The sequence below is a fragment of the Desmodus rotundus genome, chromosome 12, assembly GCF_022682495.2.
Source record: "Desmodus rotundus isolate HL8 chromosome 12, HLdesRot8A.1, whole genome shotgun sequence".
Taxonomy (NCBI): Eukaryota; Metazoa; Chordata; class Mammalia; order Chiroptera; family Phyllostomidae; genus Desmodus; species Desmodus rotundus.
The window spans coordinates 46,472,092-46,487,111 of NC_071398.1; the positions used below are offsets into that span (position 1 = coordinate 46,472,092).

Consider the following 15,020-nt stretch of genomic DNA (forward strand, 5'->3'; position numbering starts at 1 on the left):
GGGACTCTAACCGAGCCCAGCAGAGTGGGGTGGGACAGCAGATAAAACACACCGATTGGAAGTTTCCGAGAACAGGGGCGGGGCGAGGTGTTGCAGGAGGTGGGACGCACCTCTAAAGTTGGCTGGGTTGGCAGCACAGAAAACCGAGGAGGAGGGGTTAGATATAAGAAAGATCCGATTAAAATGAAAAAAGGATGGGGCGGGGCAGAGAAAAGGGACAAGTCCAAGCTATTTAAAGAAGCAGGACTGGCCGTGAAGGTCGAAGCGAGGGGGCGGGGCCGCCAAGGTGGAGGCCGTTCTGAGGACAGAGAAAAATCGCGGGCCCAGACTTAAACGGCGGATAAGCAGAACCCGGTGGGGAAGGGCATACGGAGACTGCCGGGTTGGGCTCCTAACTTTGTTCGGACGGGGAAGGATAGCTCTTACAAAGAGGCGGGGTCGAGAAAAGTAGTAGAAGCTTCTTGATTGGTCTGGCTCAGTAAGGGGGCGGGACTAAATGAGTGCGAGAGCTGGTAAAGGAGAGTGGAGAGTATGGTCACGCGAAATGGTGTTAGGCTGTTGAAAGGGGACGGGCAAAGGTTACATGGACTGAGACTCAGTAAGAGGGGGCGGAGATGAGCGAGACCTGAAAACCTGAGAGCACCTGGCTAGGAATACGGGTCGGAACAAGGTAAAGAAGGGATGGGGCGGGGGCTTCACGCTTGGCCTGATTAGACGGGGCTCTACCGGGGTAATTAGTGTCAGGATGGGTGGAGCGGGGCTAAGGAAGGTGAGTGGGGTCTACGAATGGTAGAAAACGTCTTGAATGGTCTGTGAAAGGGCAAGACTAAGGGAGGGCCGAGGCTTTAAGGGGCTTGAAAGCAAGCAGGCTAGGCTGGGGGCAGGATAGGACTAAGAGAAGGTAAGGAACGAGAGATGGGGATGCTAAGGACCTGTAAAGAGTACAAAGCTGCCAGGCTGGACGGGGCGGGAGGGAAGACCTGGAACGAGGAGTCTTGGGAACCAGAGAACCTGGGAGAGAGCCCTAAGAGTCGATATGGACTTAGAGGCTGGAACGAGAACTTCCAACTGGGAAAGGGGACTAGGTCTAGATAAAGCCGACTGCAGACAGAAGATTCAAAGAATGGATGAGGACTGATGAAGAAGGAGCCGTATGAAAGGCAGAGGGGAGAAACCAAAGCGCTCCCGGAAGCACAGCCTAAGGCTGAGGCAATGGGCGGGGCCAATGGGAAACAGGGCCGGGTAAGGTGACAGAGTCCTGGTGGCGGAGAGGCGGGGCTAGTGGAGGGGCAGGGCCAGAGCTAGGCTTACTGCCCAGGAGCGGGCCCGGCCCCGCCCCCTAGGCTGGCCTAGCCGCTGGAAAGCAGGGCGCAGGCGCAGGAGCTGGGGCGGGGCCAGCGGCTGCGGCTGGGGCTGCGGCGGGAGGAGGTAGTGCCTGTGGGAGCGGAGGGGGCGAGTCAGTGCTGCGGCCTTTTTCTCGCCACTCGGTCCCTGGCCCGCCGCCTCCCTCTGCAGGGCGGTGTGTGGTTCGTATTGCCTTCCCACCCACCCCTGCTCCCGTTTCTGTGTCTCTTTTTATTCCCTTTCTCTGAGAATCTGTTCTCCCGTCTCTGCCCTCACCCCTCTGAGACCCAGGCCCCTCTTTTCTAAGTCTCCCTTTCTCTGGGTCACTGTCCCATTGTTCTCTGAATCTGTTTCCCTTCTTGAGTCTTTGCCTCCCTTCTAAACCTCAGTAGCCTCTCCCACCACCGTGTCTCGATACTGCCACCCCCAGCCTCTTTCTCTTGGTCTTTGTACCTTTTCCTCAGGGATTTGCCGTTTTCTCGGGGCCTCTGTCCCCCTCTCCCTAGGTCTCTGTCCGACACTGCCCCCCTCCCCGGCTTTGTTCTCCCACTCTCTGAATCTCTGCCCATTCATCTGGGTCTGTTCCCCTCACTCTTGTTATATGACCTCCCTCCCTGTATCTTTTCCCCCTTCACTATCTCTCTGCCCTCCCCCGACTGCCTTTTCTCTTTCTGCGCTTTTTCTGTCGGTCCCCTCCACGGGTTTCTATCCGCCCCCCTCCCCCCGAGTCTGCCTCCCTCTCTCCGGGTCTCTGCTAGCACTTCTTTGGGACTCTGTCCCGCTGTCCTTCAGTCTCTGCCCCTGTCCCTGGATCGATGGATCTCTGACCCTTTCTCTTAGGCTCTACCATCCCCCCGCTCCCATTATCCCTTCTAAACCCCATCCTGGCCAGGACTCCAGGCTGCGTCACTGCAGAGTTGTCCTGCAGACCAGAGAGGTAGTTTCCGTCACCCCTCACGCTCGGTGCTCCCCAATGTCCCTGATCCAGGATCCTCCAGTAGTCCTCAAGCCCCCGACGGGACCCAGGAGGACAGAGAAAAGACATCGGGGCTTCCTACTCCTCTCTGTCCCGAATTCTGGTGTATCCCCAGGCAAAAGCAGTGAATCCTGAGGTGAGGGCTTGGGTTGAATGAGGTTCTGGGCAAGTCAGGGGTGGGGGGAGGGGCTGGAGCAGAAATTGGGTAGACACTAGGGGCTAGGGTAAGGACCTTAGTCAGCCATCCACACTTATCCTCAGCATCCTCCCCCCACCACCACAACTCTACTTTTCTGCTTTTGACAGCAGCCAGGCACGGGATCAAGTTACAAATCAGCGTTTTTGCAAAGGTCGGGTGTGGGAGAAAGTGCCAAAGTGCTGACTGGGTGGGGGTGGGGGGCTGGATAGAGGAGAGTATGGAATGAGACCCTGGATTGGGGACCATGGGAGGTGGAAGGAGGTGGCAGCAAGGAGCAATAGGATGGTCCAGACTCCATCAGACCCTGGGAAATTGGATGCCACCACTCCTTTATGGCTGTCCCCAGGCCCCACCAGGGTATGTGAGGACTTGTGGGCCTGGGTTCTCCACCATGCAGGGGCAGGATGGGGCGGGGTTGGGGGGGCGCTTCTGGAGGCAAAATGAGGGCTCTGGCTATGGGACACCCAGCCCCGCAGACAAACTAGGGCAAGTGGACTCGATTTTTAGCGACTGATACCAGGAACGGGGATCATTTGTCCATCCCTCCTCCTTCCCAATCTATCCTTCCCCAGGTCCTCAAGGCACAAAATTCCTGAAAGCTCCTTACTCCTACCTCTGTCATCCTCAGCGCTCCCTCCTAATTCTCACCCCCCCATTCCCCAAGGCCCTGGAATTGGGAGTCTCTCCCTTCCTGACTTCTAGGATCTTGTTCCTCTGCCTCATACCCATCAGTTCCAAATCCAGGAAACAGGTCTCCCGGACACTAAAGCTGAAAATGTGGGGACTTTGCTCATGATCTTGGTCCCCCGAGATCCTCCAAACACCTTGGCCCGTTATTGAGGGGGAATCTCCCCACTGTAACCTTTGAGTCCTCGTCTCCCGAGTCCCCCCCTCCATTACTGGGATTTGGACTGTCTTTCCGCCCCGGTCCCCTGAGCCTTCTATGCTCCGCTGTACTCACCCCTAGTCGAAGCGGGGCGGGGATGGGGGAATCCCGGGCTGGCGATGGGGGGAGGGGTGACCCAGCTCTGGGCAGCAAAAGGCTGGGGAGGGGTGAGTGACATCATCGCCGGAGGAGGGGCAGCACAGTTCCCCCCAACTCGGGGGCTTCAAGCCCCGCCTTTATTGCGGACCCAGGGGTCCCGGAACCCAAGAAGAGAATGGAGGAACAGGAGATGAAGTCTGCGGGAATGATATCGCCTTCCCTTAGAACGAGAATTGGAAAACCCCTCACGATTTCAGCCAACAGCCATTGCCACCTGTCGCTGCCGTCGCGACCTATCGCCTCCCACCTTGTTGTGTCTGCGCCCGCCCCCGGCAGGCCGTGAACACCGCCTGAACTACGACGGCCGTGATGCTCCGTGAGCCGGGTGCCTTTGATGAGAGGCAGTGTAGGCGTAGGGCTTTATGGGAATCGTAGTATGGGACACCCACACCAGTGTGAGCCCTGAAGGAGCGATACCATCATCCTTTCCTTCACTACAGAGATCCGGACACTAGTTTTTCTCTCCAAACCTTACTCACGAAAAAATAAACTACCCAGGTAGGTTCAATGGAAACAGCGAATATTTACTGAGTAGCAGGGGCCTTGGCTATCCAGTGCGCATGCGTCTGACCAGCGCTTCAAACAGAACTGCGCCTGCGCGAACCCAGCCCCTCGCTTTCAGGCACCCGGAGAACGAGCGCGCGCCAGCCCCACTCGGGCACCTTCTTTCCTGTTCCCGCGGTCGAAGACTGCCACATAGCTTCGCAAGAAGACATCTCCGAGGATCCAGAAGGGCCCAGCGGGTGGAGGCACGTCCAGAGCCCCGAAGCCAGACAAGCAGACATGGACACCACCCAGAGTAATCTGCAAGGTGACAAGCCGGACCACTGGGTGTCATGCCCATGGAGCTCGCTTCTTCCCTGGAGCCAAAGCTTCGCCCTGCCCACTTCCCCGGGCACAAAATTTGTTTCTGTGATCTCTACTTCGTCCATGTGAGTCTGAGTTCTCACAGCTCCACCTCTCATACCCCCACTTACCGCGTCACTATGACGTATTTGTGAGAGCTACCTACCTGGATGACGTAGTCCTGGGCCGTGAGGTTAAGCCAGACCCCCCCAAGGTTAAAGGAGATTGGAGGGAGAGTTGAGATTTTCGAGCACTGGATCATGTGCTGAGGAAGAGGAACAGGCAGAGGTAAGGGATTCCCGCTCTGCTCAAACGCTTTGCGTGGCTCCCCAGTGCCACACCTTACTGGGCAGCTCAATGTTCAGAGCCTTCCGTGTCAGGCCCTGCTGCCTTCTCTACCCTTCACACCTCGCCTTTCACCCTGTATAATTGTCAGCACTTCCCTTTGGCTGCCATTGGATCAAACCTTCTTTTCCTCTAATTGTAGATCAAAAACTGGTGGCTCGTTTGGGGGCCCCCAGGTATGTTTAATTTGTCTCACACGGTGTCTAAAATGTTTTTAAAATCCGTTACCAACTGTATGCCACGGTAGCATACTTTGTATCCTGTGGAGTCTGCTGCTGTACAACCTCATACAAGTTACTTAACCTCTCTGTGCCTCGGTTTCCTATCTATAAAGGTAGATGATAATACCTCATAGGGATATTGTGTGAGAAAGAAATGAACTACTTGGGAAAAGGGCCGACACATAGTAAGTGCTAGTATTATTTACAACCCAGGAGGTTTCAAATAACGTTTTCAGGGTTCTCCAACAAACCAGAAGATCTGGCTTTCCTCACATACTTGGCTGGAGCTGAGGAGCTGAGAGCTGCCTTTTTAGATTGACGGGGTGTATGCTCTCTGGTTTACCTCAATCCCCACCACTGCCAAGGTCCTAGCAGTACAGTATTAGGCTATTATTAATAACCCAAGCAGTCTATCTTCCTGAACAACCACTAGTCATGACTTTGTTGGGAAGGCCAGGAATGGGGAGAACAAGGTTGCATTAGAGATTGTAGAACACCCTGGACAGGGAAGATAATAACAGCAACAACAGGCACTGTTGTGAGCACTTTAAATGGATTAATGGATGCAACCCTCGCCACACACCTAAGAGGTGAGAACCAGTAACCCTGTATTAGGGGCTGAGAAATGTTAAAGGATTTGTCCAGGATAGCCAGCCAGGAAATGGCAGAGCTGGATTCCAACCTGGGCAACCCATGGCCATAACAACTCTGACCTACCTAGTTCCTCTGGCTCGTTAAAGGCCTACATACGTCTTGGGCATTTGACTTAGAACCTCAGGAACTGAGTTGACCTCACTGTCTTAGAGGCACCAAAGAGCACAGTGATGGAGCCACAGATATTCAGACCTGGGAGGACCCTGCGTCATCATCTCCTCACGTCCGCTGAGTCACTCCGTGTAGACACTTGGGAGGTGTCCCTGCTTCTTCCCACTTCCCCCAGCCACTCACAAGGTCCAGTGCTTCCTGCCCTGGAATACCTCCTAGCCAGCTGATTCCCACCCTCCGACCCCAGCACCCTGCCCAGGTTCTGCCAGTAAACCCCATTGGCCTCCCCCCACCAGACACTGAGTCCTCACCTCCCCACCCAACAGGGGAAATCCCCCGATGGCTTTATGCAGGGCCCGGATCTCCTCCCAAGGTCCCGTGATGAGAGATGTGCCTGTATCCAGAATGGCAGCACAGCCCTGGGCACAAAGAGTCAGCCCTGTGCCCACCTTCACACTGTGATGTTGAAGGGAGCCGTCATTAGAGCCAGTGTCCTAGGGGTCCAGGCCTCCAGCCCCTCCTCCCTCAGACCCAGGGGTCCAGGCCTCTGGCCCCTCCTCCCTCAGACCCAGGGGTCCAGGCCACCAGCCTCCTCCTTCAGATCCAGGAGTTTAGGCCCCAAGTGCCCTTCCTGCCGGGACACTGGAGATAAGTCTCCAGCCCACTCCTGCTGACCTAGGAGGCCAGGTCCCTCACCGCTCCATGTGGATCTGCCAATAGGCAGGAACTGTGACTGGTACGTAGGTGAGGGGTGGGATGTAGTGTGCTGGGTCCGAGCCCCCCAGAACCAGCTGTCCTCCATCAGCCACTGCAGGGTCCCTGCAGAGACAGGGTGCTATCAGTGTGTCTCCAGAGTTGGCCCTGCCAGCCCCAGGAGTGGACAAAGGTCAGTTTCTGGGTTCTAGATGAGCTAGTGAGATGCAGGCAGGGCCAACTCTGTTGGGACCTTGGCAATGCAAGAAGTGCAAAGAAATGCAGCTTTTCTTGGTGGAGATCAGGAGCTTATGGTCTTGGAGGCTTCCTTGAGTGGGTGTGGGACTTCCTCATTTGGCTGTGGAAGGTAGGACTTTGGGGGGTACATTTCAAAAGAGCTTACTTGAGCCAAAACTGATGAATAGGCCAGGGAGCAAGATCTCAAATGTTCCTTTCGGGGGGAAATTTAGGTGGGGCATTGGGGTTTCTGACTTGGCTCTGGAAGGTGTGATTGCACAGGACTGCGGTGGCTTCCTAGTGGATGGGGAGACTTTTTGAATTGCATGTCTTAGAATTCAGAGGCCGTAGGCTTTCTGGCTTGGCTAAGGATGGTGGGAGTAGGGGCGGGACTTCCTGTAGATGAGGGAGAGCAGGACCTACTAAGCGGTGGGTGGGACTTCCTGAGTAGGCTGGCCATCAGAGTAACTGAAAGGGCACAGGGTTTTCTGCCTGTGGGGAGTGGGCCTCCAGGAGGGAAGGTGGAGACTTTGGGATGGGGGGAGGCACTTTCTGAGCATAAAGCTGAGCTTCCTAAAAGGTGAGTGGATCTTGGATTAAAATGGGCAATTCCTGACTTCTGCTGTGTTTTCTCAGATGGAATTTGGGCTTTATGGTGAAGAGGGATTCTTAACGACTATTTGATTGGGTAGAGCATGGAATTCCCTGATTTAAGTTGGAAATATAGAGTTTTTAAACTGACAGTAAGCTTCTTTAGCGTATCTGAAGGTGTTGCTTAGTGAGTGGGACTTATAAATAGAGTTCAGATGTTTCTTACATTGGGTAGGTGAACTTCCTGTGTTGGGTGGATGACTTCCTAAATAAAGAGGAGCTCAGTGACTTCCTGAATGGAAGGTGGAACTTCCTGAAGGCTGGCAGAGCTTCCTCCTTGGGGGTAGGGCTCACAGGGAGGTAGACCTTCCCCCATTACCTGTTGAGGTAGAAGGAGAAGACAGGCTTATCCAGTAGACCTTGGTCCACCAGGGCATCCAGTGGGGGCTGAACTCCATCCACAGCCAGAATGGGAAAGCCGAGGCCCAGGATCCCATCGAAGAGGGCAAAGGTGAAGACCAGGCTGGGCTCCCACAAAGCCTCCCCGAAAATCACTGATGCACCTGTGATTCCCCCAATCTATGGCAAGATTCAAATGGAGTCAGTTACTTCTGGGGGGACATTTCCTACATACCCCTGAGAGGTCCCCGCCAAGCACATGTGGAAACAACTCCCACTGCATAGGAAGTGTCACCTCTCCACTTAGGGTTGGCAGCCCCTTTACCCAGGAAACCCACCTCTGCGCTTGGGAAGCTCTGCCCACTGGCCCAGGATGCTGGACCTCCTCAAGCCCCTTCCTACGCCAGATAATTTTAGACATTGAGGTTCTCCCAGGGGTTAGCCTTCCCGGGGTCAGAGGTCACCCACAGTCAGCTTGTCCTCACTCAGGATGCCGCTCAGCCGCCCAGTTCCGTATTGAATGGCGAACTTAGTCCCATTGGGCTTGAAGGAGCTGGAGGCGCTGGAGTTGAAGCGATGGTGGAACCCTAGGTCAGAAGGTCAGGGAGCCGTCATTGGGGGAGCAGGGTGTCCCTTGGGCAACTCAGAATCCTTTGGGAAGCTAAGGCCTAGCACCCCCCCCTTTCTCCCTTCAACCCCACTCAGCCTCATGGTCCCGCAGGAAAGCTCACAGCAGGGCAGACTGAAGAGGCGGCATCTCTTGGACGGGACCCAGAGATTGGAGGAACCAGTGTCAAAGACGACAGAGAAGTTTTGTGGGGGTGTCCCCAGCCCAATTGTCCCATAATACTGGGCCTGAGAGCAAAAAGGAAAAAAGAAAAAGAGCTGGTAAATGAAGAACTTCTCCCGAGGGCGGGAGGGCGGGGGCTGTGTGGGGCTGCGACTCACGTTCATGAAATTGGAGAGAGACACAGAGGTGGCATTGCCCCCAGGGGACGGGGCCCCCAACCTGAGGGGCTCTGGTGGGTTTCCCCAGCCCCTCAGTGGGTTCAGGGGCCCGCTTCCGGTGTAGACTCGGCGGAGAGGGACCCTGTGGGCAGGAGAACACTGAAGCTGCCTTCCTCTAGAGCAGGGGTGTAAACTCATTCCCACCGGGGCCCTTCAAAGGCAACCACGGCGCAAATGTGCCCCCAGCCCCGTGAAAATGAGTTTGACACCTGTGCCCGAGACCCTCTATCACAGTCTTTCCCAAGTAGAATATAAGGACCAAGCAAACACCCTTGTGGCCCTACAGATAGTACCAGTCATTCCCAGAAACATAAAATAATGACCTTCCAGGTAACCCCCCCAAACACCTACCAGGCCACTGTGACAGAGTTCCCCAGGACTCCACACGAGCAAACCCACCAGGACAGACCTTTACGGAAGAGACCTTCCAAATATCCCAGGGAATGGGCACTCAAACTTTTCCAAAGACCCTCATGTAAAACTAGCCCTTGCAAAAAGCTGTAGTTAGTGAAGTTGGAGGCTATTTTCCCCATCACTGGGGGAAGAAATATAAGCACCAAAACCCAATTTCACTCTTTCAACTAAAATACAGTCCAGATATATCAAAGACTTAATGTGAAATGTAAAATTGTTGGAGCGCTGGCAGGAGGAGGTACAGTGTTTCAGTAACCGGGACAAGGCCGGCTTTTCTCAGCATGACACCACGGCCAGAAATGTTGGGAATATTGCCGACTGTAACTCTAAGATTGTAAACCTCTGGGCTCCCTCCCCTCAACACAGAACACTGTAAATAAAGGACAAAAAAAAAAAAAATCTAGGGGAAATAATTACAAGCTGTACGTCAAAGAGTTCTTATCTTATATACAAAGAGATGCTACAAATAAATAAGACAATCCAGTGTTGGGAGACAGTTCCTCCCATTTCTACAGAGGCAATGGCTGCTTTTGTCCAGACTGGCTTGTCCAGATTTATTTAGTTATTTATTTTTAGACGGAGGGGAAGGAAGAGGGAAAGAGGGAGAGAAACATCCATGTGTGGTTGCTTCTTGTGAGCCCCCCTACTGGGGACCTGCCCCACAACCCAGGCATGTGCACTGACTGGGAATCGAACCTACGATCTTCCGGCTCGCAGGCCAGCACTCAATCCACTGAGCTAAACCAGCCAGGGTGGAATGGCAGACTTTTTTGTAAAGGCTTTCCAGGCTGGCTGTCTCTGTTGCTGCCCCTCAATTCTATCAGCCTAGCATGAAAGCAGCCATAGATGACACATCCATGTCGAACGAATTGCAAAAATAGGTGACAGCCTGGCCCTGGCCAGGTAGGTCAGTGGGTTAGAGTGTTATCCCAATATGCCAAAGTTGCAGGTTTGATCCCTGGGCAAGGCACATACAAGAATCAACCAATGAGTGCAAAAATAAGTAGAATAACAAATCAGTATTTCCCTCTCTTTCATTTCCTCTCTCTCTAAATTTAAAGAAATTAAAATAAAAGAGCCCTGGCTGGTGTGGCTCAGTGGATTGAGTGCCGGCCTACAAACCGAAATGAGGCTGGTTCGAATCCTGGTCAGGGCACATGCCTGGGTTGTGGGCCAGGTCCCCGGTTGGGGGTGTGGGAGAGGCAACTAACTGATCCATGTTTCTCTCCCTCTCTTCCCCTCTCTCCAAAAATAAATCGTAAACTCTTTAAAAGAAAAAAAGAAAAACCCTTCACAGGCTGGATTTGGTCCTTGAGCTGAGTGTTTGAGCTGAGCTGAGTGAGCTTCTGATGGAGTAGATCTGAGGCCTGAGAATTTGCGTGTCTTTTTTTTTTTTTTTTTAAGATTTTATTTATTTTTAGAGAGAGGGGAGGGAGAGAGAAAAAGAGGGAGAGAAACATCGACTGGTTGGTTGCTTCTTGCACGCTCCCAACTGGGGACCTGGCCTGCATCCCAGGCATGTGCCCTGACTGGGAATCAAACCAGTGACCTTTAGTAGGCCCGCGCTCAATCCGCTGAGCCACAGCAGCCGCGGCAAATCTGCATTGCTCAGGAGTTCCCGGGTACTGCATTGCATTGCTGTTAGTCCCGGGACAACGCTGGTTACAGACTTGGGAAATAATGGCCATGGTATTTTAGGTAACACAAGCAGGTCAGCAAACCTCATGTGCAGTGACATTTTTTTACCTGTCTGTCGTCGCTCCTTGGAGCCCTAACTCCCACTCACGGCTTGGCCCTCTCCCCTCCGCCACTTGGTGTTTGAGAGGCTCAGGAATGTGAAGTGGGGACAGTGTTTCCTGGAACACTGTCCTGTGCCCCTCCCCCCATCTAGAGTTTCAGCCCAGCGCCAGAGGAGAGGAAGGGAGAGATTGGGGGAGGCACTGGCCAGATGAGGGGAGGGTCATTGGGATCCGTCCCCCAAACTGAACTTATTGAGACCTAGACGGTTTGGAAGATGCCAATCCGGGAGTCTCAGTTTAAATGTCACAGACCTGGGTCTCCAAGACCTGTTGGTGGGGGGGAGGTGTCACATTCAGGTGGGGACCCACAGGGTCCTCCCAATCATAAACGGAGAGGAGCGCGACTGGTCTGCAGTCAAGGGTGTCTGGGCCGGAGGATCTTGGACTAAAAGGGAGGGGGTCTTAGGAGAGAGCAGGGGGGAGCCCTCAGGGCCGAGAACCCAGTGTGGGGTCCCTGTAGCCGAGGGACAACAGCCATGGGTCCTGGGGCGCCAGGGCGGACAGGCAATGAGCTGGGAGCCCCAGACTTAAAGGACAAGAAGGGGAGATTGGGTCCCAGGTTAGGGGGGCGGGGGTCCCCAGTACCGGATCAGCGTGGCCCCGGCGGGCTGCAAGGTCAGCAGCGGCAGCAGCAGCAGCAGCAACGGTGGCAGAGACATCTCTGGGCACCCGGGTGTGGGCTCGGGCGTCGGGCAGCTCCGTTTTCTATCCACCACCCCCACCCCCGCCCCAAGGCTCCGCCCTGCTCACCTCTTACCTCTGAGTTTCAAAGATGACCGCGACCTGAACTCTCCTGGTGGGTGACACGGGGAAGCGGGTGGTATTTCTGAGAGGATACGCAGAGTATTTTTGGAGGGTTGCAGAAGTATTACCCCGTGTCACTGTCACACTTCACTCTCGATCTCGGTGGTGGTGGCAGCGGCGACGGCGGGGGTCTCTTGCGCCCCAGGCCCCATCTTTTAGCTAGTATCACTTTTACTTATAACTTCCACTTCCTTTTTCTTAGACTCATTAACCACAAGGGTTTCTTGAGCAAGCGAAGGGATGGTCGGCGTGTTGGTGCAGGGGCTGGGGGGAGGGGGCGGGTGGAGAGGGCCAGACTAGACGCCCTCCTTCCGGTGTTAAGTGGCACCTGGGGCGTGTCAGGGCCCCCGACTCTGTGTTTTATTGGGAAAATACTGAAACACAAATAAAAGTCGCCCATAGGCCCCTCCACCCCCGAAAAATAACAGCCCTGGCCAGGTAGCTCAGTTGGCTATAGCTCCACGTGCGGAAGTTGCAAGTTTGATGCCCTGTCACGGCGCGTACAAAAAGCAATGGGTGGATGCATAAATAAGTGGAACAACAAATCTCTCTCTCTCCCCCTCCTTTCTGTAAAACCAATAAATAAAAATTAAAAATTAACAAAAAGCATAAAAATCATTCTCATTGACTCTCTGTCTCTAGGCCTGCCTTTGTTTTTTTTCTACTTAGGAAACTTCTAAAAAATTAACGAGTATCGGAAAACCTGGTTAAAATGCAGATTCTTGGACACCACCCTCAGAGATTCTGACTCCAAAGGCCTGAGATCCAACCCAAGAATCTGTATTTTTTCAATAAACCCACTGATCACGGGGCCACAAGCATTTGTGAGAAAATCTATTCAATCTTTTTTTGTTTTCCAGCTTAGATTTACATATCAATATCAATATCAGCAGGCGCTTTTATTTAAGTAAAGACAAAACTTTGGCCCTGGCTGGTGTAGCTCAGTGGACTGAGCACTGGCTTGGGAACCAAAGGGTCACAGGTTCGATTCCCAGTCAGGGCACATGCCTGGGTTGTGGGCCAGGTCCCCAGTAGGGGTCGCACAAGAGACAACCATACATTGATATTTCTTTCCCTCTCTTTCTCCTTCCCTTCCCCTCTCTCTAAACAGTAAATAAAATCTTAAAAAATAAAAAGACAAGACATTGATCAGCAACTTTTCTTCTTCATTTAACCCTATACTTTTGGACTTGGAAAAATATTACATATAACTTCCATATAGTAAAATGCACAGATCCTCAGAGCTCAGCATGGTGGCCTCGCTTCTTTTCCCTGACATATTATGAAGATCTTTCAAGCATATAACGAAGTTGAAAGAATGATACCACGGACCCCATTACCCACCACCCAGATTCTGCAATGAACACACTGTGCTGGATTTTCTTTGTTACACATCTATCCACTTGTCTGCCCCTCCCTCCATCCATCAGGTAACCTGTCTGTTTTTATCACATATATTTCAAGTAAGCTGCTAACACCACATTCTTCACCCGTTAACACTTGAGCATTTATGTGATCAGCTTAATGGATTTTTATGTGTATACATGAGCAGCCACCATCCAGATCAAGACATGAAACATTTCCAGCTCCCCAGAGGGTTCTCTGTCACTGTCTCCCAGCCAGTGTCCCCCAAAGGTGACGAACACCCTGATATCTTTGGCCGTAGGTTAGTTTTGCCTGTTCTTGGATCTCATATAAAATGAATCAAATGAATTCTTCTTTGGTGTCCAGTTTATTTTATTTTCTATCATATGTCTATGATATTTTGTGGAGCATTTTGTTTTGCTTTGTTTTATGGTATTTTGTTATAGCAGCCCAAATAGATTAAAACACTGTATGATTCCATTCATTGTAAGTTCAAGAACAGACGAAATGAATGTATAGTTGTAGAATCTTGTCCTGGCTGATGTGCCTCAGTGGATTGAGCACCAACTTGAGAATCAAAGAAAGGGTCACTGGTTCGATTCCCATGTCAGATCCCATGCCTGGGTTGCAGGCCAGATTTCCAGTAGGGGGCGCTCGAGAGGCAACTTCACATTGATGTTTCTTTCCCTCTCTTTCTCCCTCCCTTCCTCTCTCTCTAAAAATAAATAAATAAATGAAATATTTTAAAAAATTTCATTGAGCTATGCATTTAAGATTGCACATTTTACTTTAGGTAAGCTTTGCCACAGGAAAAAAATTAAAATAAATATAGAGATGACTGCCAGCAAAACAATCAAGTGCTTACATTATTACAACTCTTTAAATGCTATTCCCATTTACATGAATTGGAAAGGCCTAGAGAAAAGCAGACTTGGGAGGATGCACTAGTCAGCTAATGCTGTGTAACAAATCACCCCCAAAACCAAGGAATGTAAGACAGAAATAATCATTTATTATCTTTTGTGGGCTCTCTGAGTTAGAAATTTGGAAGCAGCTTGGCCACGGGGTTGCAGACAGATGTCCTGAGATTGTCACCATCTGAAGGTGTCACTAGGCCTGGAGGGTCTGCTTTCGATATGACTGGGGCCCAACTGTTGAAGGTGGGTTTTTGTTCAGGATGATGTAGCAAGAAAGTCCCTTAGGTGGACCCTGGAGGAAACAGATCTTCAAGAATGGAATTCCAAGGCGGGGGCGGGGGGGGGGGGTGGGACTCCCAGGCACAGAGGTGGGCCTAAGGTCCCCAAGTTTCGGGAAGCTTCCTCAGCAGTACCATGAGGAGGGCTGGACATTCAAGAGAATCCTCAAGGAACAGAGGCCCAAGGGTTGTACAAACAATGATGCAAGAGAGGGAGGAAACATTGCAGATGGAAAGTTTTGAGTAGGGAGAGGAGAAGGGAGTCGGTGCCCGAGTGGAGGCATGGCCTCTTATGGCTTGTCCGAGCCTGGCCTTGGGAGGAGCAGCGGTGCGGGTCCCTCTGCACAAGGGCCAGGATTGTCCCTGGGGTAAGCACAGACAAGTTTTCTTCTGATCGCTTCTATTTTTCTTGGCAAAAGAAGAAGTGAGAGCGAAAAGGGGAAGGGGTGCTAGAGGTTTAGAGAAAGTGAAAAAAAATGATTCATTTAAAAAATGTATTAGTTTTCTTTTATTTTTATTTTTGCAGTGTTTTCTTTTTTTAAGTTGAATCTTTAATGTATTTTTTCATTGCCATTTAGTCCCCTTAGACCCCTCCTCCCCCCAGCAATCACCACACTGTTGTCCATGTCCACGAGTCCTTTTTCCTTTTTGCTCAGTCCCTCCACCCCCTAAGCTCCCCCCACTAGCTGCCAACCTGCCCTCCACCTATGAGCCTGTCTCTGTTTTGCTCGTTACTTGGGTTTGTTCATCAGATTTCACATATTGAAAATGATT

At 52.2% G+C, this 15,020-nt stretch overlaps 1 protein-coding gene and 1 long non-coding RNA gene across 8 annotated transcripts; one reads left to right on the plus strand and one right to left on the minus strand.

Moving 5' to 3' along the window:
* The first annotated feature begins 271 nt into the window (after positions 1 to 271).
* On the plus strand, positions 272 to 5,061 carry LOC123480366 (uncharacterized). Of its 6 annotated transcripts, none has more exons than XR_008425719.2 (3): positions 272 to 354; positions 2,333 to 2,456; positions 3,092 to 5,061. It is a non-coding gene; the product is annotated as an uncharacterized lncRNA (long non-coding RNA). The 6 variants fall into 6 exon arrangements; XR_006656326.3 differs by lacking the exon at positions 272 to 354 and adding an exon at positions 364 to 670; XR_008425718.2 differs by lacking the exon at positions 272 to 354 and adding an exon at positions 364 to 670 and having other exon boundaries at positions 3,657 to 5,061.
* Positions 4,035 to 11,848, minus strand: NAPSA (napsin A aspartic peptidase). Of its 2 annotated transcripts, none has more exons than XM_045200415.3 (9): positions 11,640 to 11,848; positions 8,610 to 8,751; positions 8,393 to 8,516; positions 8,130 to 8,248; positions 7,642 to 7,841; positions 6,438 to 6,560; positions 6,053 to 6,197; positions 4,577 to 4,675; positions 4,035 to 4,368 (listed from the first exon to the last, which is right to left on the minus strand). In XM_045200415.3, exons 2-9 carry the CDS (start codon positions 8,613 to 8,615, stop codon positions 4,183 to 4,185), a joined length of 1,002 nt encoding a protein of 333 aa, XP_045056350.1. In that variant the 5' UTR covers positions 8,616 to 8,751; positions 11,640 to 11,848; the 3' UTR covers positions 4,035 to 4,182. The 2 variants fall into 2 exon arrangements, with proteins under 2 accessions (XP_045056350.1, XP_024422184.2); XM_024566416.4 differs by lacking the exon at positions 11,640 to 11,848 and adding an exon at positions 11,468 to 11,610.
* Positions 11,849 to 15,020: the final 3,172 nt, after the last annotated feature.

What these genes read in the sequence shown, in the direction of transcription:
- NAPSA (XM_024566416.4), bottom strand. Translation starts at nt 11,541, where the DNA reads ATGTCTCTGCCACCGTTGCTGCTGCTGCTGCTGCCGCTGCTGACCTTG. An exon ending in CTCTCTCCAATTTCATGAAC is followed by an intron (nt 8,517 to 8,609) that starts GTGAGTCGCAGC and finishes TTTTGCTCTCAG; the next exon opens with GCCCAGTATTATGGGACAAT. An exon ending in CCTCTTCAGTCTGCCCTGCT is followed by an intron (nt 8,249 to 8,392) that starts GTGAGCTTTCCT and finishes CTTCTGACCTAG; the next exon opens with GGTTCCACCATCGCTTCAAC.